Source organism: Falco biarmicus, chromosome Z (genome assembly GCF_023638135.1).
Source record: "Falco biarmicus isolate bFalBia1 chromosome Z, bFalBia1.pri, whole genome shotgun sequence".
NCBI classification, from domain to species: domain Eukaryota; kingdom Metazoa; phylum Chordata; class Aves; order Falconiformes; family Falconidae; genus Falco; species Falco biarmicus.
In genome coordinates this window covers 22,923,682-22,950,859 of record NC_079311.1, presented here as the reverse complement: position 1 = coordinate 22,950,859, position 27,178 = coordinate 22,923,682, and the positions used below count along the sequence as shown (strand labels likewise).

The following is a 27,178-nucleotide window of genomic DNA, read 5'->3' as shown; positions in this document are numbered from 1 at the left end:
TGGGAAGAGCTGCCCCGCGCCGACACAAAAAGCGGCTGCCTGCCCAGCAGCACAAAATCCTTTCCTCTCCGACCTGCAACCAGCGGAAGCCTCGGCTTGGACCTGGCAACAACAGTAGATTGTACCCTCTTGGACTCAAAGCCTGCAAAACTTGCTACTGGTATACAAGGCCCAGTTTGTATAGGCGGACAAGCTGTTGGAGCATTACTCATAGGGCGTTCATCAGCCACCATGTTGGGACTCAATGTTTTGGTGGGACTGATTGATAAGGACTTTCACGGAGAAATTCATATTATGGCTCAGACGCTGTTTCCCCCACTCTTTACACCTAAAGGGACCAAGATAGCCCAGCTGATTCCACTACCGCATCTTGCAGGCACCCTCCAACCACTGCAAGGACAACCTCGAGGACAAGGTAACTTTGGGTCTACAGGGCAAATGGCTTTATTGACTATTGGCTTGCGTCAACGACCACGGTGATCGGTCACAGTGCAGTATGGAGACCAGACACTCTCGATTACTGCGCTGTTGGATACTGACGCAGATGTCTCTATAATCAGTTCACAGAAATGGCCGGCGCATTGGCCAACCTGTACGACCAATGCCACAGTTGCAGGAGTGGGGGGATTGACCCTCGCTCGCAAATCCCCCCTTCTGCGATGGACTATAGCTGACAAAGTTATAAACTGTTGTGTCTCGATTATTCCACTGCCTGAGGGGGTGCATGCTTTGATAGGTCGCGATATCTTGGCCCAAACGGGGATGGTCCTCACTTCAGACCTCCCTTTCTAGGAGCGGCCATTGCTTGGACTTTCCCGATCCCACTCCGATGGAAGACAGAGGAACCAGTGTGGATAGAGCAGTGGCCGTTAAAAAGGGAAAGTCTAGAACAGGCGCATGAACTGGTTAAAGAGCAGTATCAACAAGGTCATTTGCGTCTGTCAACGAGCCCCTGGAATACGCCCATCTTTGTTATCAAGAAAAAGTCTGGAAAATATCGATTGCTTCACGATCTGCCAGCGGTAAACAAACAGATGTATGATATGGGGGCCTTACAACCCGGTTTACCCAACCCAGCTATGATACCGGAAGGGTGGCATTTACTCATTGTAGATTTGAAAGACTGCTTTTTCACAATTGCTTTACATGAAGATGATCAGCGCAGATTTGCCTTTACCTTACCCGCGATCAACCAGGAGGGACTGGACCAACGCTTTGAATGGACGGTCCTCCCGCTTTGAATGGACGGTCCTCCCGCAAGGAATGAGAAATTCGCCCACCTTGTGTCAACTCTATGTTGCTGCCACACTACAACCTTTGCGACAACGCTGGGCTAAGACTTTAATCTACCATTATATGGATGACATCTTGTTAGCACAGCCAACACCCTTCTCTTTACAACAGAAACAGGTTTTAACTGAACAACTCAAGCTTAGAGGCTTGGTAGTAGCACCCGAAAAGGTGCAAGAATCAAGCCCCTGGAAGTATCTGGGGTGGCGCATCACTGATACAACAATTCAGCCTCAGAAGTTGTCACTCCACTTGGATATCCAAACCCTTCACGACGCCCAACGACTGCTCGGTGATCTGCAATGGCTCCGGCCTGTAGTGGGCATCCCCAATGAACTATTAAATCAACTACACCCCCTGTTGAGAGGGACAGATCCTTCAACCCCAGTACAGCTTACTGAACAGCAAGAACAAACGTTACAACAAATAGCTTCAATGGTGACTACGCGCTCCACGCATCGGCGTGTTGTACGGTTACCCATCGATTTGACTATCTTATGTGGCGCTCAGTACCTCATGGGTGCTCTAACACAGCAAATAATAAAAACGGGGGAGAAAGGGGAGTACTCCACCATCGTATTGGAATGGATAGCTCCCCCGCTGCAACCACGACGCACAATACAAGACAAGATCTCGACACTGACGGAGCTGATCAAGAAAGGTCGCTGTCGTATTTTACAGGTGGATGGCACTCCTCCTGGCACGGTATGGGTGCCGATGAGACAGATCGACTTGGAGTGGTACTTGCAGAACTCCGAGGAACTGCAGGCTGCATTACTCCACGATGGAGCAGCGATAATAGTTAAACCACTCCCATCGCCCATCCTGTCGTGGATGGAGAACATGGGCTGGATTGTTAAGCCAAAGCGATCCAGCCAGCCTATCCCGCACGCTCTCACGGCCTTTACTGATGCAGGTCGACGCTCTAGGACCACTGCCATAACGTGGAAAGATGAGCAAGGGTGGCAACACCAAATTCTACAAGCGCAGCCAAAGGATTCTCTACAGACGCTAGAACTCTATGCAGTGGTCTGGACATTTATTAGATGGAGAGATGTGCCACTGAACATAGTCACAGATTCTCTCTATGTTGCCGGCATAGTCAGCCGGATTGAAGATGCAAGCGTGCGTGAATTAAAGAATCAACGCTTGACAGAACTGCTTGTGAGCTTGCAGCTTGCAATCACACAGAGATCGGAATCGTATGCGGTGATCCATATCCGAAGCCACCAGTGGGAAGGCCTCGGAGAGGGCAATGCTCGAGCTGATCGTCTCGTTGCGATCGCTACTGAACCCCCATTAGCACCACATTGTCGAGCCCGAGAAGCCCATTTGATCTTCCATCAAAATGCGAAGGGGCTGGCACGAGCCTACAAACTGTCTATGGAGGAGGCTCGGGCCATTGTGAAGGCCTGCCCTATATGTAGTCACCATAACTCAGGCTTGGGGCTTGGTTGCGGGGTCAACCCGCAAGGACTACAGTCTAATGATGTTTGGCAGATGGATGTTACTCGTGTTCCTGCATTCGGTCGATTCAAATATGTGCATGTTACTATAGACACCTATAGCCATATGTTATGGGCCACACCACAGCCCGGAGAAAAGGTCCGGGACGTGCGCCGGCATTTAACTAGTTGCTTTGCTGTTTTAGGGGTGCCTATTACTATTCAAACTGATAACGGTCCTGCATATGGTAGCGGATTACTTAAACGCTTTATGCAAATGTGGAATATTAAACACGTTACTGCAATCCCTCATTCTCCAACTGGACAAGCCATTGTAGAGCGGGCTAACGGGACGCTAGAACATTATATAGAAAAGTTCAAAGAGATTCAGGATGTAAGAGAAAGGGTAGCGAAGGCCCTTTTTGTGCTTAATCATTTGTGTGTGTTTGGGGACAGTAATGAGCCGCCTATAATAAGGCACCACGCTGGCTCAGAACCCCCCAGGCCACCACACATGAAAGTACTGTATAAGGATGCAAAAACAGGACAATAGGTAGGTCCTGTGGAGGTGATTTATGTGGGGCGTGGTTATGTCTGTATTTCTACCAATTCAGGCACTATTTGGGTTCCCAGCTGTTGGGTAAAACCTGCTGTAGAGCACGCTGGAGGAGCTCGACGCGAGAACGCTGCTTCGCCTGCACTTTGCGATAGGCCCTGTTCTGGAATCTATTTGACATCTGTTCCAATCCCACACACAGAGGACCATGCGTGAAAAACTCGAACTTTTGACAGCAAAGATACAATCTCATAGCAAACGAGATTATTATTTTTGATCATTATTGTAATAGTTTTAGTAGTGCTTAGCTGTGTAGTTTTCCTGTGTTAAAATGCTGTTATTGAAAATGGTCAACCAAGCCTATGTCGCCCAAAATGAAAACGGGGGAATTGTGGATAACTGGCTAGCTGAAAAAGTTTACATAAACATAGTCTAGCTGGCTGGACAAAAATGCACATCGCTCTCAGCTTACCTGAAGTAAAGCAAAATACACTGTCTTTGGCTGTCCTTGTTACACAGTAACAGGAAGATTTTGGTGGGAAAAGAATGTTGCAGGTGGGAACAGAAAACTACAGAAGAAAAACAAGGGGCGGGCTTGGTATTTAGGCAACTAACCAGTAATGAGCTTAACTTTTGTAATACGTATGAGCTAATTATTACAAGGCATAAAAGGTGACTGTAAGGGACAATAAATGAAGCCTGCTGATCACTCATATTGAGTGACTGTGTCTTCCCTCCGTCGCGACACTACTCAAGCACCTCGTTCCCCCTCCCAAATACTAGCCCTACAGTCCTTGTTTCCATGCTGATTTCTTACGTTCTGCCAGCTACGTAAGCCTCTCTTTCTAGAAGGAAGGTGTCTGCTGCGACCTGCCTAGATCATGCATCTTACTTCCAAGCCCTGCCCCATGCTCCTTCTCTGCTTTTCCAAGCAGACCACCACCACTGGTGGTGTTCCTACTGCCACCATGGAAATCAGTCTGCTTATAGAAATAAGAACAATTTAAGTAGGAAGGCTGCTGCAGATTTGGACACCAGGATTATTCTGGTAGCCTGATGATGCCCATAGGATCCCTCTGACATGTCTGAGAGGAGTGCAACAACTCTACCATTTCCACTTGCACTGTATCACAAAACCAGAACCATGGATATTCCTGAAGCTCTTTTTGCTGACTAGGGGTCTATGTCCTGCCTCTTTGGGCTTAGTGGTGGGAAGTGCTGTGCTTAATCTGTCTTGACTGGTCTTCAGTTACCAGTGTTTGGAAGTCCTTTAGAAAAAAGAATATGCCTTAATAACTGGCAAGCAGAAAGACACCCTGATGTCTACTATATGTCTGAAATCACCTGCCACAAACACAACAGCTGCAAAATTATTTGCTTTGATGCTGAGCAGCATGTCAAACATCGAAGTAAGGCACCACTACTAAATAAACTGAGAATGTTCATCACCTCTCTAACAGTAAACCACTGCCACTTACTTTAAAGCCCACTGTTTCATTCTTTACACAGAATGGTTAAGAATCTCGGAATTACTTCACACTAAAAAGGAAATAAATATAAAAAAAATAAACCAGAGTGCAGTTGTATGATTTTTATTTATTGCAAAGGCTTGACGTCAGAAACAGGTTCTAATGCTACTCTCGCACACAGCTATTCTTCCAAAAGACTGTGTTGAGTATCTCTTATTGACATAATACATCACATAATACATCAATACATCACTCTCATTCAATTTCACATGAAGAGAGTATTTCAGATGAAAACTGCATCTGTGTAGAAGATACTCAAAAAGAATTATGGAATCCATTTAGTAAGGCCACATAACTTTAGAAGTCCAGTATATTGAATAATTTTACTTGTATTTACTTGATTTTTTTTTTTAAACAAATTTTATGGAATCTGAAAGTAGGTAATGAAAGGTAACTTTTAACTGTGACTTAATATGGGAGATTGTCTACCCAGAAGTATGTAAGACATTAAGATCATAAAGAACTCCAAGGATCTGTGCTATACTGTATGATATGTAGAACAGATTTTGAAAATACTTTCTTATTATATATTTTGACACAGTATGCACAAATTTAGAAAAATAAAGTAAAAATGAAATTTAAACGCCTCAAGGGATTTCTTAGAAGTAAAGCCATCTGAAGAGCCAATTACAGTCTGCGGTGACAAACTTCTATATAATCAAAATATTTATTTTTTTCACAATGCAGAACAACCTGCTGAAGGCAACTCCCTATCGAAGTTATGCCAGGAACACAGATCTGATTGTATGACTCCAGCACTTAAAAGAGCACGTTGGTTATGCATGGCTTTTAACCTTGGGCTACAATTACGCTACCAGAACTAAATTCAAGTCTAAATCAGTCATGTAGAGAGGTGTGTGTTGTCTGATCAGTGTTTAGAGTCCTTGTTTTCCAGATCTGATGAAGGTGGTGAAGGCGCTCTGAGGTTCTTGTGCTTACATTCAGGGCGGGATGAACTTTGCAAATACCAGGTTCTCCAATTAACGACAAACCGCAGATCCCAAAGTAGGTATGTAAAGCATCTGAAAGAAGGACAGAAAAGGAAAAAGAAAATTGTCAGGCTGTCAGGCTGTAACAGCTAAGCTTTCTTGGATTCCAACACCCCTGAATAACTACAGCCAAGGAAAACAAACACACAGGCACTAAATTTTAAAGTCGAGTTTTAACAGAATAAATAAATTGCTGCCTAAAGCCACCAGCCATGAACTGATAGTCTGCAATCTCTTTAACTACAGTCTACTTCTGTTTCCTAACAATCCCAGCCCACAAATTATTTCTTCTTAGCGCTCAGCCCAAATAGCAAAATAATTTGAGGATCTGCAAATAATTTCAGTCCACAAAGAAAATTTTTTTTCTCCAAACAGGGAAGACTTTTTTGGCTGATTACTTGACGAACAGCTGACTACTGAAACATCAAAATTAATGCCAATAGCTACCGAACTGCTACAAGTATGAAAGAAGTCATTACTTTACCTAGCTTCCTCCCCTTCATGAGAGAATACCCTAAGATTAGGAATTCATGAGGTGGCTTATCAGCCACAACAGATGATCGCCACCAAAAAATGCTTTCTTCCCCCTGTCCCACGCTACTCCTGCTGCCTACCTTATACCAGCACTACAGCTTGCTGAACACCCTCCATGACCTAAAGCAATTGAAAAAACATGGAAGAAAATTAACTCAAGCATGAGAACATGGATAGTTTTCTGACATTTCAGTGAATTAAACTGGTTTGCAGAAGGTTTTGAGATACACCAAAGCTAGTGCTAAGAGCAGAAAGGACGTACAGCGGTACCTGGGGAAGTCAGGAGGAAGAGAATTGAACCCGACTCCTCTGGGCAGCAGCAAGCCATTGTATTGGATTATCTGCCCATGAAATCATAGGCTAAAGATGGGAACAGGATGCAAACTTCATGTGCCCCTTACAAATTCTCAATGCTTCGTAATCTTCTGGAGGTGTCAGCCATATCTGACTAAAATATTACAACAAGGTATCTGGATAGAGAGACTCTGAAAGAAGGCTTCTGCCTACAAGTACTAACATGCAGACAAAAGCATGCTCAACAAAAACAGCCTCTACTGACCTTGCAGAAAGATGTCAGGCAAGAAGACTTGCACTTCAGGACGTGCAGTGTACCAACCCCTGGGGACAGCTGCATTGATACCATATACAAATCTAATTACCTGTATATGGCTATTTGCTGGGTTTAACCACAAAGTCCAACAGCTGCACAATTCCATGCTAACTTAATACTCAAATCAGTTCTAGCCAAAACACATATATGCAGCCTGTGTCCTCCTCTGTTTCAAGCCACGATCTTTCTGTTGCATAACCTGTACTTCATATGTGCTTCCAATACTTTTATATTGTGTATCATTTGAAGATAACAAGCAAGATAAATCAAAATTGCTGCACAACCTCCTAGAGCACGCAGCAGTACATCTAGTAGTTTAAAAGGAAAGTTTATTTAAATCTCATCATGACTTATGCACAGGACTGAAAAAACCAAAATGGCTTAGGTATGTGCTCTAGCAAAATGTTATGGATTAACCCTGAATAATGAGCCATATATGATTTATTTAAAGAACGGTGTGCTCATGTTTATCTGAGGAGACCCTTGTTGTTAACTCGAAGATATACTAAATCCTTGAATGGGAGTGTGCTAGTTGTCCAGGCACAAGATATGTTAATGTTGTTAACTTGAAGATATACTAAATGGGAGTGTGCTAATTGTCCAGGTGTGAGATATGTTAATGAGTTCCCAGACAGCTAATGAATAGACATGAGTGACTTGTATAAAGAGGGGGCTGAAAGTTTCCCTCGGTGTGCATGCCTTTGGAGGAGCGATCCCCCATGCACCCAGCGCTGCCAAATAAGGGTAACCTCTGCTCACTCGAATATTGGTGATAGATTCTTTGAATCACCCTGGTAGAGAGCTGAACACCACAGAACTGCTCACTCACTTCTTATCCCTCCAACCCTAGCCTGAGAAGAGGAAAGGAAGAGCAGAAGTGAGAAAACTACAGGTCGAGGCAGTTATAGTATATGGGGAAAAAATCCTGGAAAGCAAGGCTATTCTTACATGTAATGATTAGTTGGGAAGAGAAACACTGCAACTCCAGATGTCTCCCCGGCTTCCTCTGCCTTCTTCCAGCTTTCTTGCCAAACACAATGCCATGCGGTATGGGGTATCCCTGTGGCCAGCATGGTTCAGCCATCCCAGCAGTGCCCTGTCCCAGCTTCTGGTGTGCCCTCAGTCTGCTCGCTGGCAGGGTAGCGTCATTATCCCAAATGCGTGTTCTTCACCCAGTGTGCAAGAGCCGATCCCCACACAGAGCCATGATACATGTTTATTACACATCTGTGTAAAGATGTGTGCTAGGTGGTAAATCCACAAAGCTCGCACACCTTTTAACACACAGCAAAACATTTTCTACACTTTGAACAAATGTTTACAATTATGTTTAGCCACACTTAATTCTCATGGGTTCCTAGGAGCCTCATCTCCATTTAAAGGTACAGTGTCCTTTCTTTTCACTCAGCATGTTCTGTGGGGAGGGTCTTTGTTAGTAGAGGGCTTTCTTTGCTCCAGGGTGGATCTTTTAGTATGTTAATCAGGCTAGTTCATACACAGCTCCAGTAATCTTCTGTTTGGTCTCACTCACTAAACAAGATAAACATAAGAACCAAATGATATTTCTTAACTTCGTACTTTATAGTGTCTGTTCCATCTCCCAAGGCCATGTCTTGTTAACTATTTGTAAGGGTGATTAACATCCTGTTTTTCAAATTCTTTCTTGGTTTTCATCATAGATATTTACATATTTATTTTTTTAAAGTAAATAATTCTGAAATCAAATCCCTCCTTTGAGATGGTAAGGGAAAAATTTACATTTTCCCCTTGTACTAGTCTTACATTTTCGTTAGTCAGTCCACTCAAGATTGAAGAACATCTCCATGTACATTGAATTGTATGCCTACCTTCTTTATCTATGAACTTAAAGCTGGTACACAAGAGGTCAGCCACTTCCAGCAAAGTCAACCAAAGCGTCATCCTTTTTTATCTCATGTAAAATTTTAGTTTGTTTTTCTATCTCATTAAGGTCAGTAGATATTCTACCACTTTGGTACACACACCCCTGCTTAGATACTAACAGCATGTCTGGAGCCATTCTGTTTTGAATGGTAACCTCCGAACCTATTTTGATCTAATTTACCTGTTCCTTTTGGGGGATTGCATCTTTGGATATGAGTGCAGTAATTTTTTGGGAGATCCTCGGCTTATATTAAAGGCTATAATACTGCTCAAGATACATTAGCAGGGATAGGAATCCTGATTACAGGTATTCCGCTTTCCAATGGTTCCAAGAAGTATGTACAGACCCAACCATTTGGTTCTCCCTATGCTTATTTTGTTATTTTTTGATGTATTTGTGGTGTCTATTCCTTCATCCAAGGCCATGTCTTAACAACTATTTTTAAGGGCTGATTAACATACTCTGTTTCGCAAATTCTTTCTTGTTTTTCATTATAGATAAGATATAATTTTTTTTGAAGTAATTTATTCTTGTGTCAGTGTGAGAAGAAGGAAGAAAGGCACTGACACCATGTACACACTGCTTCATAACAGCTTAAACATCAGCATGTTATCAACACTGTTTTGCTCATGAATCTGAAACACAGCACCATATGGGCTGCTAGGAAGAAAATGATCTCACAAGGTAGCAGTTCTAACCACTTAACATGAAACACCTGGGAAAAAAAACCCCATATCAGTCACTTGTAAACAAAGAACAGAATAAATATATAGATGTTCAGTTCTGTTTTGAAGTATGACTCTCCATACTAAGCCAGCGTCACTTCGTGCTTTACAAAAAAGTAATACCACTACTACTATAATGATATTCTTAAGATTTTTCAGATAAAAGCACTTATTGTATTTGACAACCTGTAAATTACTATCAACAAAACAAGTCATGTCTTACTTTGTTATGCTCATGCTTTCAGAGGATTACTAGCATTTAAGAGTCTTTTGACTTTTTAGATTTATTTTCAAAGGCAATAACGCCTTGTAAACTCATTGCTCAATAAGTAGTGTTTGGACCAGCACGCTAAGTCAAGAAAAAGTGTTAAATAATGCTACTGGTCTCCAGAACCAACAATGTATTGATTGGTTAGCATGGGATCATCAGGACTACAGGATAGTATTCCCCTGAATGACGAGAAGAATAGTCACTTGCAACTCTGAAATCCATGTAACACAGATTATCACAAGCAGTTGACTGTTTTCTGCAATTTCTTCTAGTCTACTTCCAAAAAAATTACTGCACAGCAGAGAGAAGATGACTATCCAAATTTAAACACAGCTTTTATAACACAGAAGCTACAGAAGTTCAAAATCTGAATACATCTTCAAAACCACTTTTGCAAAAGTGGCGTGCTCTTACTTTGCAAACTTTCCCTGGCATATTCTGCCACATCTGAGTTCTGCAACAAAACCAAACTGAGACCACTGTTACCAGCTTTACAAATGCTAAATGCTTCAAGAAGAATTAATACTTTCTGTCCATATTCAACCTCAACAGAACTATTAACTCATTTGCAAGATGACCCATACCACTCTCATTACTTTCACATTTTGCATGTACACTGAAGAGGACTGTGTACACTTAAGCAACAGTAGGCTTTTGAGAACAATCAAGCTGCACAGATGCTTCATGATAGTAAAATGTGAAATCTTTATTATGAAAACACACAATGATCAAAAGACAGCTTGCCTTCCAGATACTATGCTGAGCTTGTAGGGAGCTCAGCTGTGTATGTATGACAATGAAATCACACTTCCACAGAAACAATCTTTGCAATGTAGTGTTTATAGTCATTCTTCACCTTAGAACTGCATTAAGTTTTTACTCTTTCCTCCGAAACATGAACACAGACTTATCTCACCATCTGCCTGAGGAAAGAATGCTGCAATAAGCTAAGCTATTACCACAAAACAAAAGAGAGAGGAAAAGCTTGCTTTATATCAGGCTGGAACACCACACAGATCAAAGGAAAAAAGCTTTACTATTAGTCTTGCCTTTTCTTAGGTTTTATCTCAACCAATCACAGCTATGCCAAAAGACAGGTTAAGGAACTTTGCACAAGACTGAGGTTTTAAACAGTGAGCTAGGGATTAAAAAAAAAATTACCTAAGTAAATTTCATCAAGATAAACAGAAACAAGTGATACTGACATCTATATAATGCAGAGTAAATAAACCTACAGCTCTCAGGAATCCCAAGCTGGCTTTCAGGGGAATGGGGGGAGTAAATCTATCACAAGCACTGTTTTCAGTGTAGGTCCACCTTGAAAAATTCTCAACTGCTGTTCAAAATGAAATTATGAAAGGATGAGATATCAGGGCACAGATTCTGAACAGACTCATCCCTTTATTATGACTAAATTTTTACCTTATTTCTACAGTTCACAGACTGTTTATCTCCCTGTGCAAAAGGTCATTGGGCAACTGCACTGACACAGGTTTGTTTTCACAAGTTTGCAATACTTCATTGAATTCTATCATCTTTAAAAATTATTTCAAATTAAAAGTCTTTAGCATCTTTTTAAGTTTCTCACTACTTCAAATTATCCACTTCGAAAGGATAATGTTCAGCTGTAGTACATACAATTGCTATGTGTAACTACAATCTGTAAAGTATAATATGTAACTATGTAAACTGTGTGCTTACATACATCATTGACTTCTGAATACGCTTAAAGGATTCCTTTATTAAGGAAACAAATGTTTTGAAATATTTCACTCAGACGACTTACAAAGATACACATTGTACAATACTGCCTTAAACTAGAACAGTTAAACACACAGAGAAAGGCTTCTCTAACCCTAAATAGACAGTGATAATTCTTTTAGCAGTAGTCTGAATAACAACAGCTCACTTGCTCTGTGGGTGAACAAGGGAAAACTAAACCTTTTTCCACTCAGATAATGAAAATCTCATTACGTTTTAAGGTGGGACTCTACCATTTTTGAAGGAGACTGAGGAGAAAGCTTCCTTTACAACGCTCAGATGTCTGAGTGCTGGAATGTATTTCTAGCTTAGAATGCACTCACCATAATTTTGAAAAGTACATTTACCTGGATGGCTATCAGGCCACTTGGCAAATCCACCAACAAGGCGATCTTGAGTTGACAGGATGTAATTTCGGTTTTTCTCACAATCTGTATATTGGAATGCGTTCAAGAGCTGAAAAGAAATCAGGCCATTACAGTAATATACTGAATAGCATATTTTTAATACTAACATATAGTGCCTATTTGAGAGAAGGAGTCTAGCAGAGATAGCACTAGTCTGGTAAACCTCCATACCCAGCATTTTTGCAAGATTAAATACCTTTATAGTGATCTGTGCATATTCATGCGCTTGTGCCAAATATGTAACTCTTACAAGGAAAGAAAAGATATAATGCTTAAAGAAATCAAAACATGTCAGTAACTATCCTGTAGCTGTTTTGTACCCTACCTTCAATGTTGCTCCCACCCAAAAGGAATAGCAAGTGTCTACAGGTTTGTTGGGTCGTCCATGGTAGCCATCCTGTTGTCTCATGACACACCACCTTCTTATTCTGTTCAGTTCTTTTTCTGAAAAAACCTCCTCCAGTTTACCCATCAAATACAGTGACGCAATACCACAAAATGTAGAGCCACCTGTGAAGACAGAGTTGGTTTTGCAATATTCTGATACCCAGATTTTTACTGAAACCTATACGGTATCAGTCAGAACTTTAACTACTTTAGGGTAGTAACAATTAAATCAATGGATTTTTTAAAAGTATGAAGCTGTTAATTTTAAGTCTAAAATACAAATAAATAAAAACAGTTTAGTTCAGCACTTAGGTCAGCCAAGTCTTGCACAAATAAACCTGAATTAATTTTCTTAAAGCTGGATTGCTTCCCAATGCTGCACAATTTACATTACACAGCAGTCCAGAAATAAGTATATTGCAATGTAACAGAAAACATTTCTTCCTATATAACATCAAAAAGAAAGCTATTGGGATGCCAGCAATCAGACTGAAGCAGAGATGCCAAAGGCAGTCTCAGACAAAATACCCCAGAGGATATAAACAGACAGAAGTCTGGTGAGCAGAGAGCCAAAAAAAAAAAAAAAAAAATCAAGGAAAAAAAAAGAAAAGGCATAGTTAATACTGTGAAAAGACTTCTGGAGTCTTATGGTTGTAATAAACACAAATTACACTTCTAAGGAATTTTTTTGTTGTCAAGGAAACTGCATGGTAAAATTTGGAATTAGTGGAAAAACTCATGTTCTTTATATATCATGGCCATCACTTTAAAGTCCACCAAAACTCATTCTCAGCCTATTACCTGGTATGATAAAAATACAGCCTGGGAAAGACCATAAGCAAGCTGCTGATACAAGACCTGAGGCTCAAAGCTCCTTAAAATATCCTGCTGCTAGAAGACCCCAGGAACGTTAAGGTTATCTTTATTTGGATGCTGAAACGCAGCATAAGGATGCTGAAGTAATGCTGTCTGTTATCACTAGCATTCTACAGCAAATTAATTAATTTTTTTAATACATAGTGGTATAATTTAAGTTTAACGATTTCATCTATCCTGCAGAAAGAAAACAGATGGAATCCTATCAAAGCTCAACACTAAAGATAAAATTTGCAAACATTTGATAGATTTAGTATCAGTCACATAAAAGTCAGCAGACCACTACTTTAGGGCATAGAAATGTTTTGCTTAAAAATATCAGTCCCTTGAGAATCCCTATCTTCACAACTACCTACTGTTTACGAAAATTAACTGCTGCTTCACAGTTTGAGCCCCCAACAGATGCTGTAATCTATCAGAAGAAACACATCTATGTTTTACTAATAGCTGCTGAAATTGGAGATTATCAGGTGCATTGCACAAAATCTCTGACAGATAAATCCAGAGAGTAGCAATAGTACATGTGGGAAAAGTTTGCTCTCCCAGTGACAGATGAGAACTACAGCCAACACCTTTCAATAAAAAATTCATGAGGTAAGATTAATGAAGATATATTAAGAGCCCATCTGGTCTGCTATTAAACTGGAACTAAGGGAAGAAGAGAGACGATATTCTGAGGCGTATTTTTGATTTGCTCCTCCTCATCCCACTTCCTTAAAAATCAGAAAAGAAAGAGAGGCATAACATACCCTGCATCTTTTACAGCATCTTCAATCCCAGTCTTAAGAATAGTTGTAGAACATACTAACATTCTTACCATGAGATTCCAGTCCAGCTCCCTGTGCCAGGCCATTATCGTAAGACTGAAGAAAAAAACCCCACATACCAGTTACTTTAAAACCGTATCACTTTCACAGACATTGTGATTTCTCAATTTACTAGCAAAATTATCATCAGACCATGACCACCATCTAACCTGATTAAGTTCTGAACCTATGCCTCAAAAAGCTCTTAGCACAAAACAGTTAACAAACGATCCTTGTTTCAATGCAGGCAGCTTTTATGACTTTCATGGAATTCATTTTAGTTGTGACGTACGTTAGAAATCTGAAAATGGGTAAACATGTCTTTGCCAAAAAGGGAAAGCACGAGATGCAGATAACCATTAAGGAAAAAGAACAAACAGTATTTTTGTCTTCATAAAAAGAGAAAATGGATATATCATTCTGAACAAAATTAAATGGATAAATGATATCTAACCTAGAACCTGGTTAACATACAAAAAGGCAAAATGCAAGGTACTACTGTGTGTACAACACTCAAGTACAAGAAATGCTTCAGTAAGGAGCAAGAACATCAGCCTTTAAAAAAAAATGAAGACAGGAGGTGAAGCAAACCAGAAGTGACAACACAATGAAGCATACTACTGGACTAAACTTAACATGCCCTATAAAATATTCCTTTTAAAAAATACCTTAACAATGCTGAAAAGTCACTTTGTTAAGTGATAAAAAAAGAATGAAATTGAGTCTGATGAGCAAAGTACCAAGAGTATTACAGTACCGGTCTGTTACAAGCAATCTAGGAGCAGATGATACTGTATATGTAGGAATATCAAGCCTTCTTCCCTAAAAATTCATTAAATCATTTTGCATAAGAAACAAAGGATCATAGTAAGTTATTCTAAAATAGAAAATGTTTATCTTACAGTACTTCATAGAATATTTAATAAATTATCACTGGACAAATACCAAACTGTTTAGTAGGAACAAAAATTAAGTTTAATTTTTGAAGTTAAATTACACAGGTCCTACATCTTCTATATTAACTGCTCATTTAATGATTGGTTCAATATCTGATCAGACAGTTAGAAAGAGATTTCAACTTTCCCCCACCAGGCACTGACTGAATTTCTCATGTTTTCTCCAAAACATTTAACAGTGGCTCGAAGACACAGGATACCTTGAAAGACCACTAATGACTCTCAATAGTCCTCACCAAGGAATGGCTACAGGAGCTAGCAGCTCTGAAGGAATGTCCTGAAGGATTAATTTGTAGATCTGTTTTAAAGATGACATTGAGAAGCAAAAAGGAAACACACACAGAAGCTATGTTAAAGCTATATTCCTCACTTTATTAATTGTAGCTGCAAGCTGAAGCAACTAAAAAGACTAACATCTGACACATACACTTCAAGCTGCAGCTTGACCTTCTAAAGTTTGAACCAGTCATTTAAAGTAAATACCTATGAACATCTGAATGTTAAAACACACAAACTCTTCGTGTTGCCTTTTGAGAAGCAATGCAAATGTGCTACCACACCCCGCAGATCCATTAACTGCTAAGCAAAGGCAAGCTGATTAGCAAAGCTATGCTGGCAAAGCTAATTAACTTTACAAACAGTAATTGTAAAAGGAGGTGGTTTGCTTTATGTATGACAACATAATTAGCTCTGGAGAAAAGCTGTTAAGCCTGCATCCCAGACAGTGCACTATGTTGGGCTATACAATTAGCTTGAAATTTTAACATACAATAGTTGACCTTTGGCTGACTGGTGCCTATTTATTTACAGACAACAGCTGCTCTTTGGGGACTTGTGTGCATTAAAGAACAAGGAAGTTTTTGTTCCTTTGTTATTTTGAATAGACCCAGGAAATTATATGCAAAAGAGGCTCTAGGTTACTACAACATGAAAACTGCATAATGAAATACTATCCTCAGGAAACGTGTAAATCTAGTTGGGTACAATCTTTGCTTCACAATCTAAAAGTTTCACAACAAGTTTACTTATATCAACAGATTCATACCTGCATTTCAAGAGGGCTCTAGAAGAAGCAGATGCTATACTTAAAAAGATTCTTGCAGTATCTCTACTTAAAAGAAACACATCTGTGGTAAACCAATGTTGCAAAAACCAGTATTTTAGAATCTGTGGAAGTAATTCAGAATTTCAGCAACTCAGGTGTCTGTTGCTTTTTGATTAGTAATGCATCTGACTTTCAAATATGAAAGCCAAAAGTCACACCTATGCTGATTATGCTGATAATAATTGTGTGATTGGAATCTATTCTACTGACAATAGAACTGATCCAGAATTATTTTTTGTGACCAGTATTGTATAAACAATTTTTAGTCAAGTTGTAACAAGAAGGCTATCTTTTGTGTATGAACATTCACTTCTTTTTAACATAGTTACTTATCTGAATAAAGCACACCATTGTTTCATGTTCCAACCTTCTGCTGTTCCTGACATGCCCAACGTACACAAACTTGCTCCCTCCTTCAGCTGCACTGAGTTGTATCTGTCACAATTCTCGAATCACTAAAGAGAATAAATTCTAAAGAATAAGCTAAAAAATCCAGAAGCTTATTACAAAAATTACTCTGTTTATCCGGTCTTGTTACTCTCCATTCAGACTGCACTTCACGCATATGTTAATTTGAATTACTGAAAAAATGTTTGTTAACTATCACTTGCTTCATCTATATCCAAATGATAACATACAATAGTAAAACAAAACCATACGTTTCTGTCACAGCAGTTTACTACTGAGCAATGCGTCTCTCTTGTATCAGAATTAATGGAAGTACCGGAAAGAAGTAACATTGTAGGAAAACAGTAATAAGCACCTGCAGGAAAGTCTATAGCAATATTCACTGTATAGTTAATTACACAAGGAATAACATGAAATAATCTCAAATATAATTTACTTTGTTATATATAGGTTATTTTTAGCACTGTCTACAAAATCTTAAAGAGGAGAAATTAAGCTAACATTCTTGGATACCACATTTCACATTCATTGTATTTATTTAAGAAATACACTTTCAAGAAAACCTTGTTTCATGTAATAGGTGATTGAATTGCAATACACCTCACTGAGGGTTGTGGAAAGAGATCAATGAGAAGTAGGAACCACCACCACCACTGTGAAATGATATTCACAACAGGCAACTCCCCAAATGTCTGAGACTTCTTCAGACACATCTTCAGCTCTACAACATGACTAAGCAGGATGCAAAGATTTTGTGTGTTTGCCAAGAAGTGCTAGACACTTCGCAGCCGCTTAGTGCATTGAAATACTGGTTTGACCAAGCACTGTACACCCAGGAAACCCAGACAAAACTAGTGTATATGAGCGTAACAACTCTGCAACGAACTAATCGTACACCATGCTTCTAAAAATCATACTAAACACAGTGCATACCAATTCACAGTAAACCTGGATAAAAATACAGCATCTCTTGTTACACATTAGCACATGCTAAGATGACTGGTGCCTACAGAACACTGCTTACAGGATCTCTTTAACTTACTCTCTAAGCTAGCCAGGAAAAGACAGTCTTCATAAGCCACAGTGTCTTCTGGGCTTTGACCATGCCTGTACTACAGCTTTACTTCGCTGGTCAACCAAATTATTACTACGAGCTTTTCCAAGAGGTCTTGTTCTGTTCAGGCTTAAATTTTATTATTTAAGTGGTGTTTATTTTCCCAATACAAACATTACAATTGGAATTTGCAGCTACAAAGATTAATGCTAAGGCTCTAGAAGCAAACTATAAATTTGGTTCAAGATCACCGTAGCCAGTAAATCTCCAGTGCCATTTCAAAGCTCCAAACTTTCAAAAAAATCTCCACTTGCCTGCTCTACCAATGGCCTCATATGATACTTTCTAGTTCTTGTCCTAGAATTGCTCTCTGCTCACTTCCTCTTTTCGGTGCTACCTATTACTTTACATACCTCTGTCACAGTCCACTTAATCACCTTCTTTCCAGAATGAAGAGTTCTAGTATATTAAATGCTTCTTTTACACAAGCTGATTCATACCTCTGACAATTCAGTTCAACGTTCTTTGTACCTTCCACAGTTCCACCATGCAGTTTCAGACCGAAACTGCACTCAAGTGTACAAAACGCTAACTAACAGTTGGTTGATGGGATGTACGAAACAACGCAATGAGGATTTTGCTCTTTGGTTTTGTTCTCTATTCTTTTTTTACTCTCCTGTGGTATCCCTGCTGAGCTATCTGATTAAAGACTAACCTCAGTAAACATGAAGCAAGGATCAGAGGACAAAGAACCCTCCTGACCTAATCAGTGAAAAGTGAGCACTCTGACTCAGCTACTCCCTCAGACTGTGAGAGGAGATCGGATAAACAATTGTCCCTGGGTGAAACCCACCAAGATGATTCAGCAGGGATATTCTCACGGTTGGGACCCATGCTAAAACGAGACAGCTGCCAACTACTGAGATATAGGGGCTCTTAAGGGATGCAGGGGAAGAAAACCCTGAGACTGTATAAAACTTGTTATGGGGTGTTTATTGGGAAACGCAAGGGTGTGCAGAACTTATTATGGGATGGCTAGGGAAAGGACTAATGGTGAGAAAGGGAAAGATTAAAGCAGAGAGGGGAGGAACAAGCAAGGGATAAAAGGGGGGAAAGGGTCCTACTGGAGTGTGAACAAACTGCTGGTCTGTATGCTTGTATAACTGAGCCCTGCCCTTGATCACCTCAGTTGGTCCAAGGCTACAGCAGTATGCCAGAAAGCTTCTTGTGATGTACAGTAAGAAATGCATATGCATCTTACTACCTCCTTAAAAAATAAATAAAATATAAACCCCAATTTGGTCTAGAGCAGGAGATCAAGTCTTCCTCGGACCTGTTTCTCACTTAAATTTTACAATCTCACTGCTGGCAGCAACTGCTAAAACATACTGGTTTACAACAGAAGTTGCATGTCATCATAAATTTGGCTCTTTTTTTGTGGACCAGAAGAGTTTACTATATATGTTTACTCCCATTCAGAGGGCTGTATTTTTCAAGCTTACTTAGCTTCTTTCAAAAGCATTTATTTTAATATTGGAAAATGAAACTCAATGAAACATCATGAAAAAAACTGGTAACTCATTTACTCCAACCAATTACGAATACAGCTTGCACAGACCAGAAAAAAAATGTGCATACACTTACATTTTCCATCATTCCAAATACCGAATAAACAACCGAGCGCATAACTGGTTTATTACTTGAACTGTTGTCAACAATTAGTTTTTCCTTTGATTCTGTATATAATTTAAAAAGCAGAACTACAGCTCATTGAAATGTGAGAATTTTATTCAGTGCTTTATTTATGCACTTTTTAAGTCATAGGAACATCAGGCCCCAGTATTCAAAAAACTTACTCTCAATTTTAAATTGAGTTTTAAAGAAAAAAGATCAGATTTAATTTGCAGTGAACAAACACAACAAATAAAATTATCTTGCTAGTACACGCATTACAATGAAAATACAAATGCCAAAGAACAACGCAGTTTTCAGTATTCAACTTACTCAAGTAGGAACAGAACAGAAAGAAATTACCATAGTATTTCAATTTGGATGGAGAGATTTTCAGTTACAGCTGAGAAATAGATCTAGTACCTTTAACATGTAGTAAGAAATAACACTTGCAAATACTCACCATACTTCCTCTAATGTAGCCTATCGCTTTTTTCATATCCATGCCTGACCAGTTATCGAGCATGTAGCAGATGCAGGAAGCACAGTACACAAACCTCATATCATTCTCACTTCCTTCCAGCACTGCACAGAAACTGAAAGAAAGTTTCTGTCATTATACACTGTATAGCCCGTTATGTCAGAAAACACGAAGAGCAGTTCAAGGAATTGTGGAATTTTTCCTCTAAAAATAGTTACTTCTATTGACAGTACTCCCATAAATATATCCCAAAATGATGCTATATTTTGTTTTTAGAAGATGTGATTCTAAGCCAAGCAACATGGATATTTAGGAACCTGAGTAACTTTATTTCTAGCAATGTAATGACACTGGTCTTTTTTCAAAGACATCAATGCTTACAGTCTCACTTACGACAATATATACCAATGTATGACTTACCATTTTAACATTTACTGGTTTTTTTGCCTTCCTAGACATCTTAATAGCTCACAAGGCTTTCTTTCCTGACTGCAGCTTCCAAGATTGGTGTCCTATGTATACATAAATGTAATTGCTGTGACTACCATTTCCAATGCAAACAGTGAAAATTACCTTCAATCCAGTTTTTCATTTCTTATGGCTACAATCTTTGCAAACTCTACAAACATTTGAAAGTTATACCTGGGTTATCTAGGTATGACCCTGGGCTCTCTCAGAGACTGTTAAAATGAAGATGGATGCTGTGGCTTGGATGCTTGTATCAGAAATACTGTGGCCAGCAGTACTAGTGAAGTGATTGTTCCCTCGTACTCAGCATGGGTAAGGCCGCATCTCAAATCCTGTGTTCAGGTCTGGGCCCCTCACTGCAAGAGGGACATTGAGGGGCTGGAGCGTGTCCAGAGACGGGCAGCGGGGCTGGGGAAGGGGCTGGGGCACAGGGCTGATGAGGAGCGGCTGAGGGGACTGGGGGTGTTTAGTCTGGAGGAGACTCAGGCAGGACCTTACTGCTCTCTGCAGCTCCCTGACAGGAGGCTGTAGGCAGGTGGGGGTCGGTCTCTTCTCCTACATAAGAAGTGACAGGACAAGAGGAAACAGCCTCAAGCTAGATCAGGGGAGATTTACATTGAATACTAGGAAAATTTTCTTCACTGAAAGGGTAGTCAAGCATTGGAACAGGCTGCCCAGGCCAGCAGTTGAGTCACTATCCCTGGAGGTGTTTAAAAGATGTGTAAATGTGGTACTTATGGACATGGTTTAGTGGTGGACATGGCAGTGTTAGGTTAATGGTTGAAACTCATGATCTTAAGGCCATTTCCAACCTAAACAATTCTATGATAAACAGAAATAGGTTATAAGTTTAATTACCTGTAACAATAAATAAAACTTTAACTGTTTGTTCTGATTTGCTGCCTGACAAGCCTCCATTTCGTTCAAAGAGCTAGTCACTCTATTTTGATGACTTAACCACTTGCAACAAGGCAGCACATGAGTATTTTGGTCAGTCCACCTGCCAAATCTCTTCCAAAAAGAAGGAAAAAATATGGGACTATCACTACTATGAGACTCCCTCTCTGACCTTGCAATTCAACTATATACCCCATTATCTTCTTGCAAAACAAACCCACCAATGCCTACTGAAAGATACTTCTATCTCTTCCAACCTCAACGGTGCCAGGCCCTGCTCTCCACAGCTCAGACAGGAGTGAACGCCCTTGTTCTCGGGATATGGCACAGGACATTCTGGGAAATAAGGACACCTCTTAACATGTGCCAGTACTGTGGTTTACAGTCTCACCCGTCCTCAGATGACAACTGCATTGTATGTTATCCAGATACTTCAAATCACATTCAGCTAAGGTAAAGTAGAAATTAAAATACACGTTTATCCATAATGTAAAAAAAGGCAATATAATTTCAATTAACTTTATTTTTTAAATTTCAATATTTGTTTCTTCACACCTTTCTTTTATTAATTAAGACTAGCATACTTATACTGGGATAACACCAGAAAAATATATCTTTCCCTCACTGAACTTACTTGGTTTCCATCTGGACAAGATGTTAGCTCAAGTTCTGGTTTTCCCACATCCTTCCCCTTTTGGGCAGTAAAAGTGATTTTCATAGGTATGAAAATGTCTGTCACTAGAAATTGACTCTTGCCAGCACAAAACTCTATAGCAGTGCAAAGCACTCTCCCTATAGGGTTAGCTGGCACTCTTTAGCACGGAATCTAAAATATAGGATCATGTGCAAGAGCGATCAGTCTGTACATTAAAAACACAAGATATGAACATAGAGATTAACTGTATGTGGCTTATTACTGTAAACAGGCAAGATGACAAGTAACCATTTCAAAATGCTAGTCAGTTGGGATCAACTCCTTCCTTTCCGATATACTTTAAAAATAAAAATGGTCTGACATATAACAGGAATGCATGGAGCAATGGAACACGCACCTCTTGCTTGAAGAAACTGCAAACTGTAGCAGATCAACAAATACATGTATATGTGTACACATGCATTAGGACCTGGCCCATTCACGTCAGTCTGGTGCTATATCTAACAGAAAACTGTACTGCATGTAGCTCATATTCACCACTTACAGTCTGAACATTCTGGAGGTTTGTGTTTGTTTTTTCTTTCTAAAAACACAAACACTGCATTTTCCTAGTTGTGTTACAGCAAAAAAGTTTCATTACACATGTCTAAGGCAATACAGAGCCATTTGACCAAAACAAAAGCTTTCTTAACTCTTAAAGGCTGACAGCAATTTCATTGTGAAGTGAAAAATAATTCCTTAAGGAACAATGTATCTATGATTCTGCATTTCATAAATTACTCTTTCAAAAGTGACACCCAGTAAAGTTTAACAACAGACAGTTCATGTGCACTAGCAGAAGTTTTCATTAGCTACCAGCTTCAGCCAGCATAAAAACCAAAAAATCCAACCAATAGATGCAGATGTACAATACCATGTATTAAAAAAAAATGCATGCAAAAAGGACAGATTCCAAAATTATGTTTAGTAATATCACACTCCTATTACATGTAACACATAGCCTAATTCATTCTGTATATTGATACCCTGAGTCTCCCAAAACTAAAGTCCGTCCTCCCACAAAAACAGAAAATATCATCATAGCAGTGTTCCAGGGCCCTGCAAAAAACAGAGACTATTAACACTGAAAAGTTCACTTACCTGAAGGACCGAGCAGGAAAAACTACTAACCTCAAGACATAAATAATCTATTAACTTTCCAGTAATAAATTTCTACAGTTACAAGCAAATACCATCATTCTACAATATAAAAGCGAATCTACATACGAAGTGCTGTTTGGTCCTGCAAACTAGTATGTGTTCTATGACTGATACTGATTACCCACCAATATATCTTCTAATAGAAAGAAAACTATTATATAGCTACTTTCATGAAACCCACATTTCTTATGTTTCATTCCACATCTGAGTTTTCTATTAACCTTCTGAAGAGTTGCAGAATATAAAATATCTTTTACCTTCCATCCTCCAGCTGGAGAGCTCTCAGCCCTGCCAGTATGGCATCTTTATTGACTCGACTTAAATCATCTCCAAGAATAACCAGACAGGACAGACCTGTGTAAGTCATTGCTATGTGACCACTATCATAGGGATGAAATATACCCAGACCCTAGAAAAAAAGGGGGAAAAAATAAAAATATTTAAACATCCTGAGATCCAACATTACAGTCAAGCATTCTTTTCTTAAAAAAATTAAGAGGTAAACAAAGTTCTTTTCCCTTCACTCATTATGGTTAAACAGAAGGCATCCCACTTAGCTTCTCTAATCAAACCCAGCTATTGCACAGCTCTGCTACCCTTGTGAACAGTTGCTCAGTAGGAACCTTTGGAAAAAAGTTTTGCCAAGAGTGGTATTTATGCAGGAGTTAAGCAAAAATATGGGATGTGCTCACCTGTACCTAAGCTTATCCTGACACACCACTGGGCATTAGCTTCCTGGCAGCTGGGTGAGTATTGTTAAACAGCCAGACCTCTGGAGGTCCCTTCAACAAAGATTTTACAATCTAATGATCTACAAGTAGGAAGCGGTGTGAGGGATTATTAGTAATCTCTCTGTCAATTGAAGCAATACCACATTAGCCTCTCATCTACTTTCATCTCTTATTCTAAAACAATAATCAAAGCTTAAACAAAGTATTTACATGGCAAGTATCAACTGAGAAGCTAAAATATGAGTTAAATGCTGGCTAGTCACATGATACAAATCACAATAATGGGTGGGGGATTGACACGGCTGTGCTAAAATTATTATTTTTCCTTCTAGTATTTTACAGGAACATCCTGGACTGTACCACTTCAGTAAAACAGAAACCACATGTAACAAGATGACTGTGGATACTTGGGATGGTTCAACTTGGAGCAACTAGAAGACAACTATTTTAAAAAGGATGAAAGCTATTTCAATACTGAGTAGCAGAAACAAACCAGTTTCTAAATTACATTTTACTAGCATTACTGCCTAGTCAGTTGCCATCTTTATTTTGCAGTTCATCCAAAAACACATGCAAAAAGCAATATAAACCCAAATTTAAGATTACGTTATGTGTAATTGGTATTTTTCAGGCAAGTCACATTTACTTCCAAAGCCAAAAAGCTTTGCTTCTAATGAAAAATTGGAAGAAAAATACTTACTACCTACTAGACAGCAAGGGACTGTTGTTACACTAGGGAATCACAGTTGGGAAAGGGAGGCAGAAAACAAGGTGAAAGTGCATGGGGCAGCACTGAAAAAGCTCTAGCTATGCAACAGAGCAGGAGAACAAGGGAGTGGGCACAGAGAGCTGCATTTCCTCTCCCTCATTTCCAGCTCTGGACTCTCTGCTGAGAAGGGTGCACATTCTCAACAACTCCCACTCCTACCCCTGAGTTGCCAGTGCCCCCATCACTGTCTCCTGCCCTGAGCATCCCCCGGTCACACACACATAATAAACACACAGTGCTGGTGGCTGGCCAGGACCTCTGGAGGTCATCCGGTCCAACCCCATGCTCAAGCAGGGCCACCTAGAGCTGGGTGCCCAGGACCATGTCCAGATGACCTTTGATTATCTCCAAGGATGGCGACCACCACCTCCCTGGGCAACCTGTGCCAGTGCTCAGTCACCCTCACAGTGAAAAAGTGTTTCCTGATGTTCAGAGGAAACCTCCAGTGTTTCAGTCTGTGCCCATTGCCTCTCTGGTCCTATCAGCAGGCACCACTGAAAAGAGCTTGGCTACAACCTCTTTGGACCCTCCCTGCAGGTATGTATATACATTGATGAGATCTCCCCTAAGCTGCCTCTTCTCCCGGCTGAACATTCACAGTTCTCTCAGCCTTTCCTTGTAGAAGAGGTGCACCAATCCCGGACAGACTTGCCCACAGAGCACCCCACACTGAGGACAGTTACGCCCTCAAAGAGCTTAGAAAAAGCTACTGTAGCGATGAAACATATTTTTCTAACTTGCATGGATGCCAGGCTCTAATCCCAGAAGGAACAATTTGGTTTATTGTACCAATTTCAGGGATTTTCAATCTAACAACCAAATATCTTCTTTTCAGAATACCTTCTGTCCAACTGTTCAATCTAATTGTTGATGGATTGTTAAACACTTAAAAATAATCCATCAGAAGAAATATACACATAATGAAGGTTATCTGTACATGAAGAAGTAATGCAACAGGTGTGGGTCTGGAAGGCACAACAGTAGGTACTGCAGTACTGGTGTGCACACTGTATGCATTCCACAGTTTCTGCCAGCTGTAGTCTGGCTCCATGGACTGACAGCCCACTAATGGAGAAGCTCATTCAGAGTGCCCCTTCTGGTTCAGTTCTATTCAAAAGGAGCCCAGTTTGTGTGTCTCACTCTTTTGAAGCGAGCACATTAAACTGCTCTTATAAAGTGCTCTCTGCTGATCGGAACCAATACACTGGTGCAGACATACTCTGAGAAGACAACAACGGGGATATGTCCAGGTCCTGTTCTCTCTATACACTTACCTTTTGGGATAGTTATGTTTGCAGGTCACACAGAAAATAGATTTAACTTGGATCTCAGCGATGGAGTAAACTGGTTCTACTCTATGGGCGTTACTGTCATGGTCTCCGCAGTCTGAGCCTTCCATGAAAGAACTAACACTTAAAGATGCAAGCTGAGGGGAAGCTTTCAAACATTTAAATCTGGTTCAGTGATGCGATGATGTTCCCTACCACATTATCCAGAAAGGCTAATTAAACATAACTCATGGTCACCAGCAATTCCTGCTGACCACTGCAGAGAGGCCTAAGGAACCCTCTCTGCTGCAGAAGCATGGGCAAGACCTCTCCAAACACTAATAAAGAAAGCTAAACTAAATACTAAACATATTCCCACACAGGCAGGGTCCCACTTTCAAAAAACTTTCTTCTCACACCAGGCACCCATGTTACAAGCATGGATTGTTTGAACCTCAAGAAAATACAATGCTATGTCAGGAACATGAAACAGATCTTTTTTTCCCTAAGTGAAAACATATGTTATTTACTGACATCTTGGATAAAAGTTCCAGGTATTTGCTTTCAATCTAGCCCCTAAAACTGATTTGTAACACTTTTAAGAGATTGAAAAGACCTAGGTTCATCCAAAAGACTAAGGAGACTGTTCACCCCTAAATTGAAAAGCTAGTTTCAACCCCAATAACACCAAATCAAGAGAGACTACAGAACCTGGAGCCATTTCAGAAAACTGTTATCCAATTTTAAATGATTCATGTTTAAATGCAGTGATAGAAGCAGCACTCTTAGCTTTAATTTACAGTTAAGACTTTTTAAGGTTGTGTGCGCTGAGAGGGTCAAGTGGCTATGTTTTTGCCTTTTCATAAAGTCCCAACGATCTGCATAAACACCACCATCAAACATTGAAAAGGTAACATCTAAAAAAACCCCAAACCGAACCCAAATGAGCTATCCTGGTAACAATTTAGTAAAGTTGTAAATTCTAATATAACCCTTGCTTTCTTCTATTATTTTGAAGGGTCCCTAGTGACAGAGGACATTTGGCTACCTCCAGTATGGTACCTTTCTCATATCTCAAGAATGAAAACACTGTAGTGGCATGTAATAAATAGTAATTGTCAATGCAAACCTCGAACACTTCCAGGCTTTTTAAAAAATACTTTTCCAAGACACAGATTTAATAGAACATTATAAAATGATGAATAAAGAAAAATGACAAGACCCTAAACATAATTCAAAGTCATTGCAGTGGAATTCCAAGTCTTCCCGAGTTATTAAAGAACATTTCAGGGCAACAGTGCTGGAAATACTTTAAACCTTTGTATGCCACTAAATCAAGCAGTTCTCATCCTTGTAATGTGGATGCAATGAAAAAAGTATTGCAAGTTTGAATAAAAAGCACATCCTGCAAACAGTTTTCTAGAGA

The 27,178-nt window shown here is 39.8% G+C and overlaps 1 protein-coding gene across 3 annotated transcripts in view; it reads right to left on the bottom strand.

Moving 5' to 3' along the window:
- Positions 1 to 4,867: 4,867 nt before the first annotated feature.
- Positions 4,868 to 27,178, bottom strand: part of PGGT1B (protein geranylgeranyltransferase type I subunit beta) — a 38,631-nt gene continuing 16,320 nt past the window's right edge. Inside the window, exons 4-10 of one of the 3 annotated variants that reach the window (XR_008819362.1) lie at positions 23,242 to 23,393; positions 19,747 to 19,879; positions 14,101 to 14,146; positions 12,346 to 12,530; positions 11,961 to 12,069; positions 7,902 to 8,180; positions 5,716 to 5,842 (exon numbers count right to left, since the gene is read on the bottom strand). Coding sequence is in view for 2 of the 3 variants with exons in the window: in XM_056324092.1 (XP_056180067.1) it covers positions 5,658 to 5,842; positions 11,961 to 12,069; positions 12,346 to 12,530; positions 14,101 to 14,146; positions 19,747 to 19,879; positions 23,242 to 23,393 (810 nt within the window). In the remaining variant the exon portion in view is untranslated. The other 2 variants (XM_056324092.1, XM_056324093.1) reach the window with 2 other exon arrangements.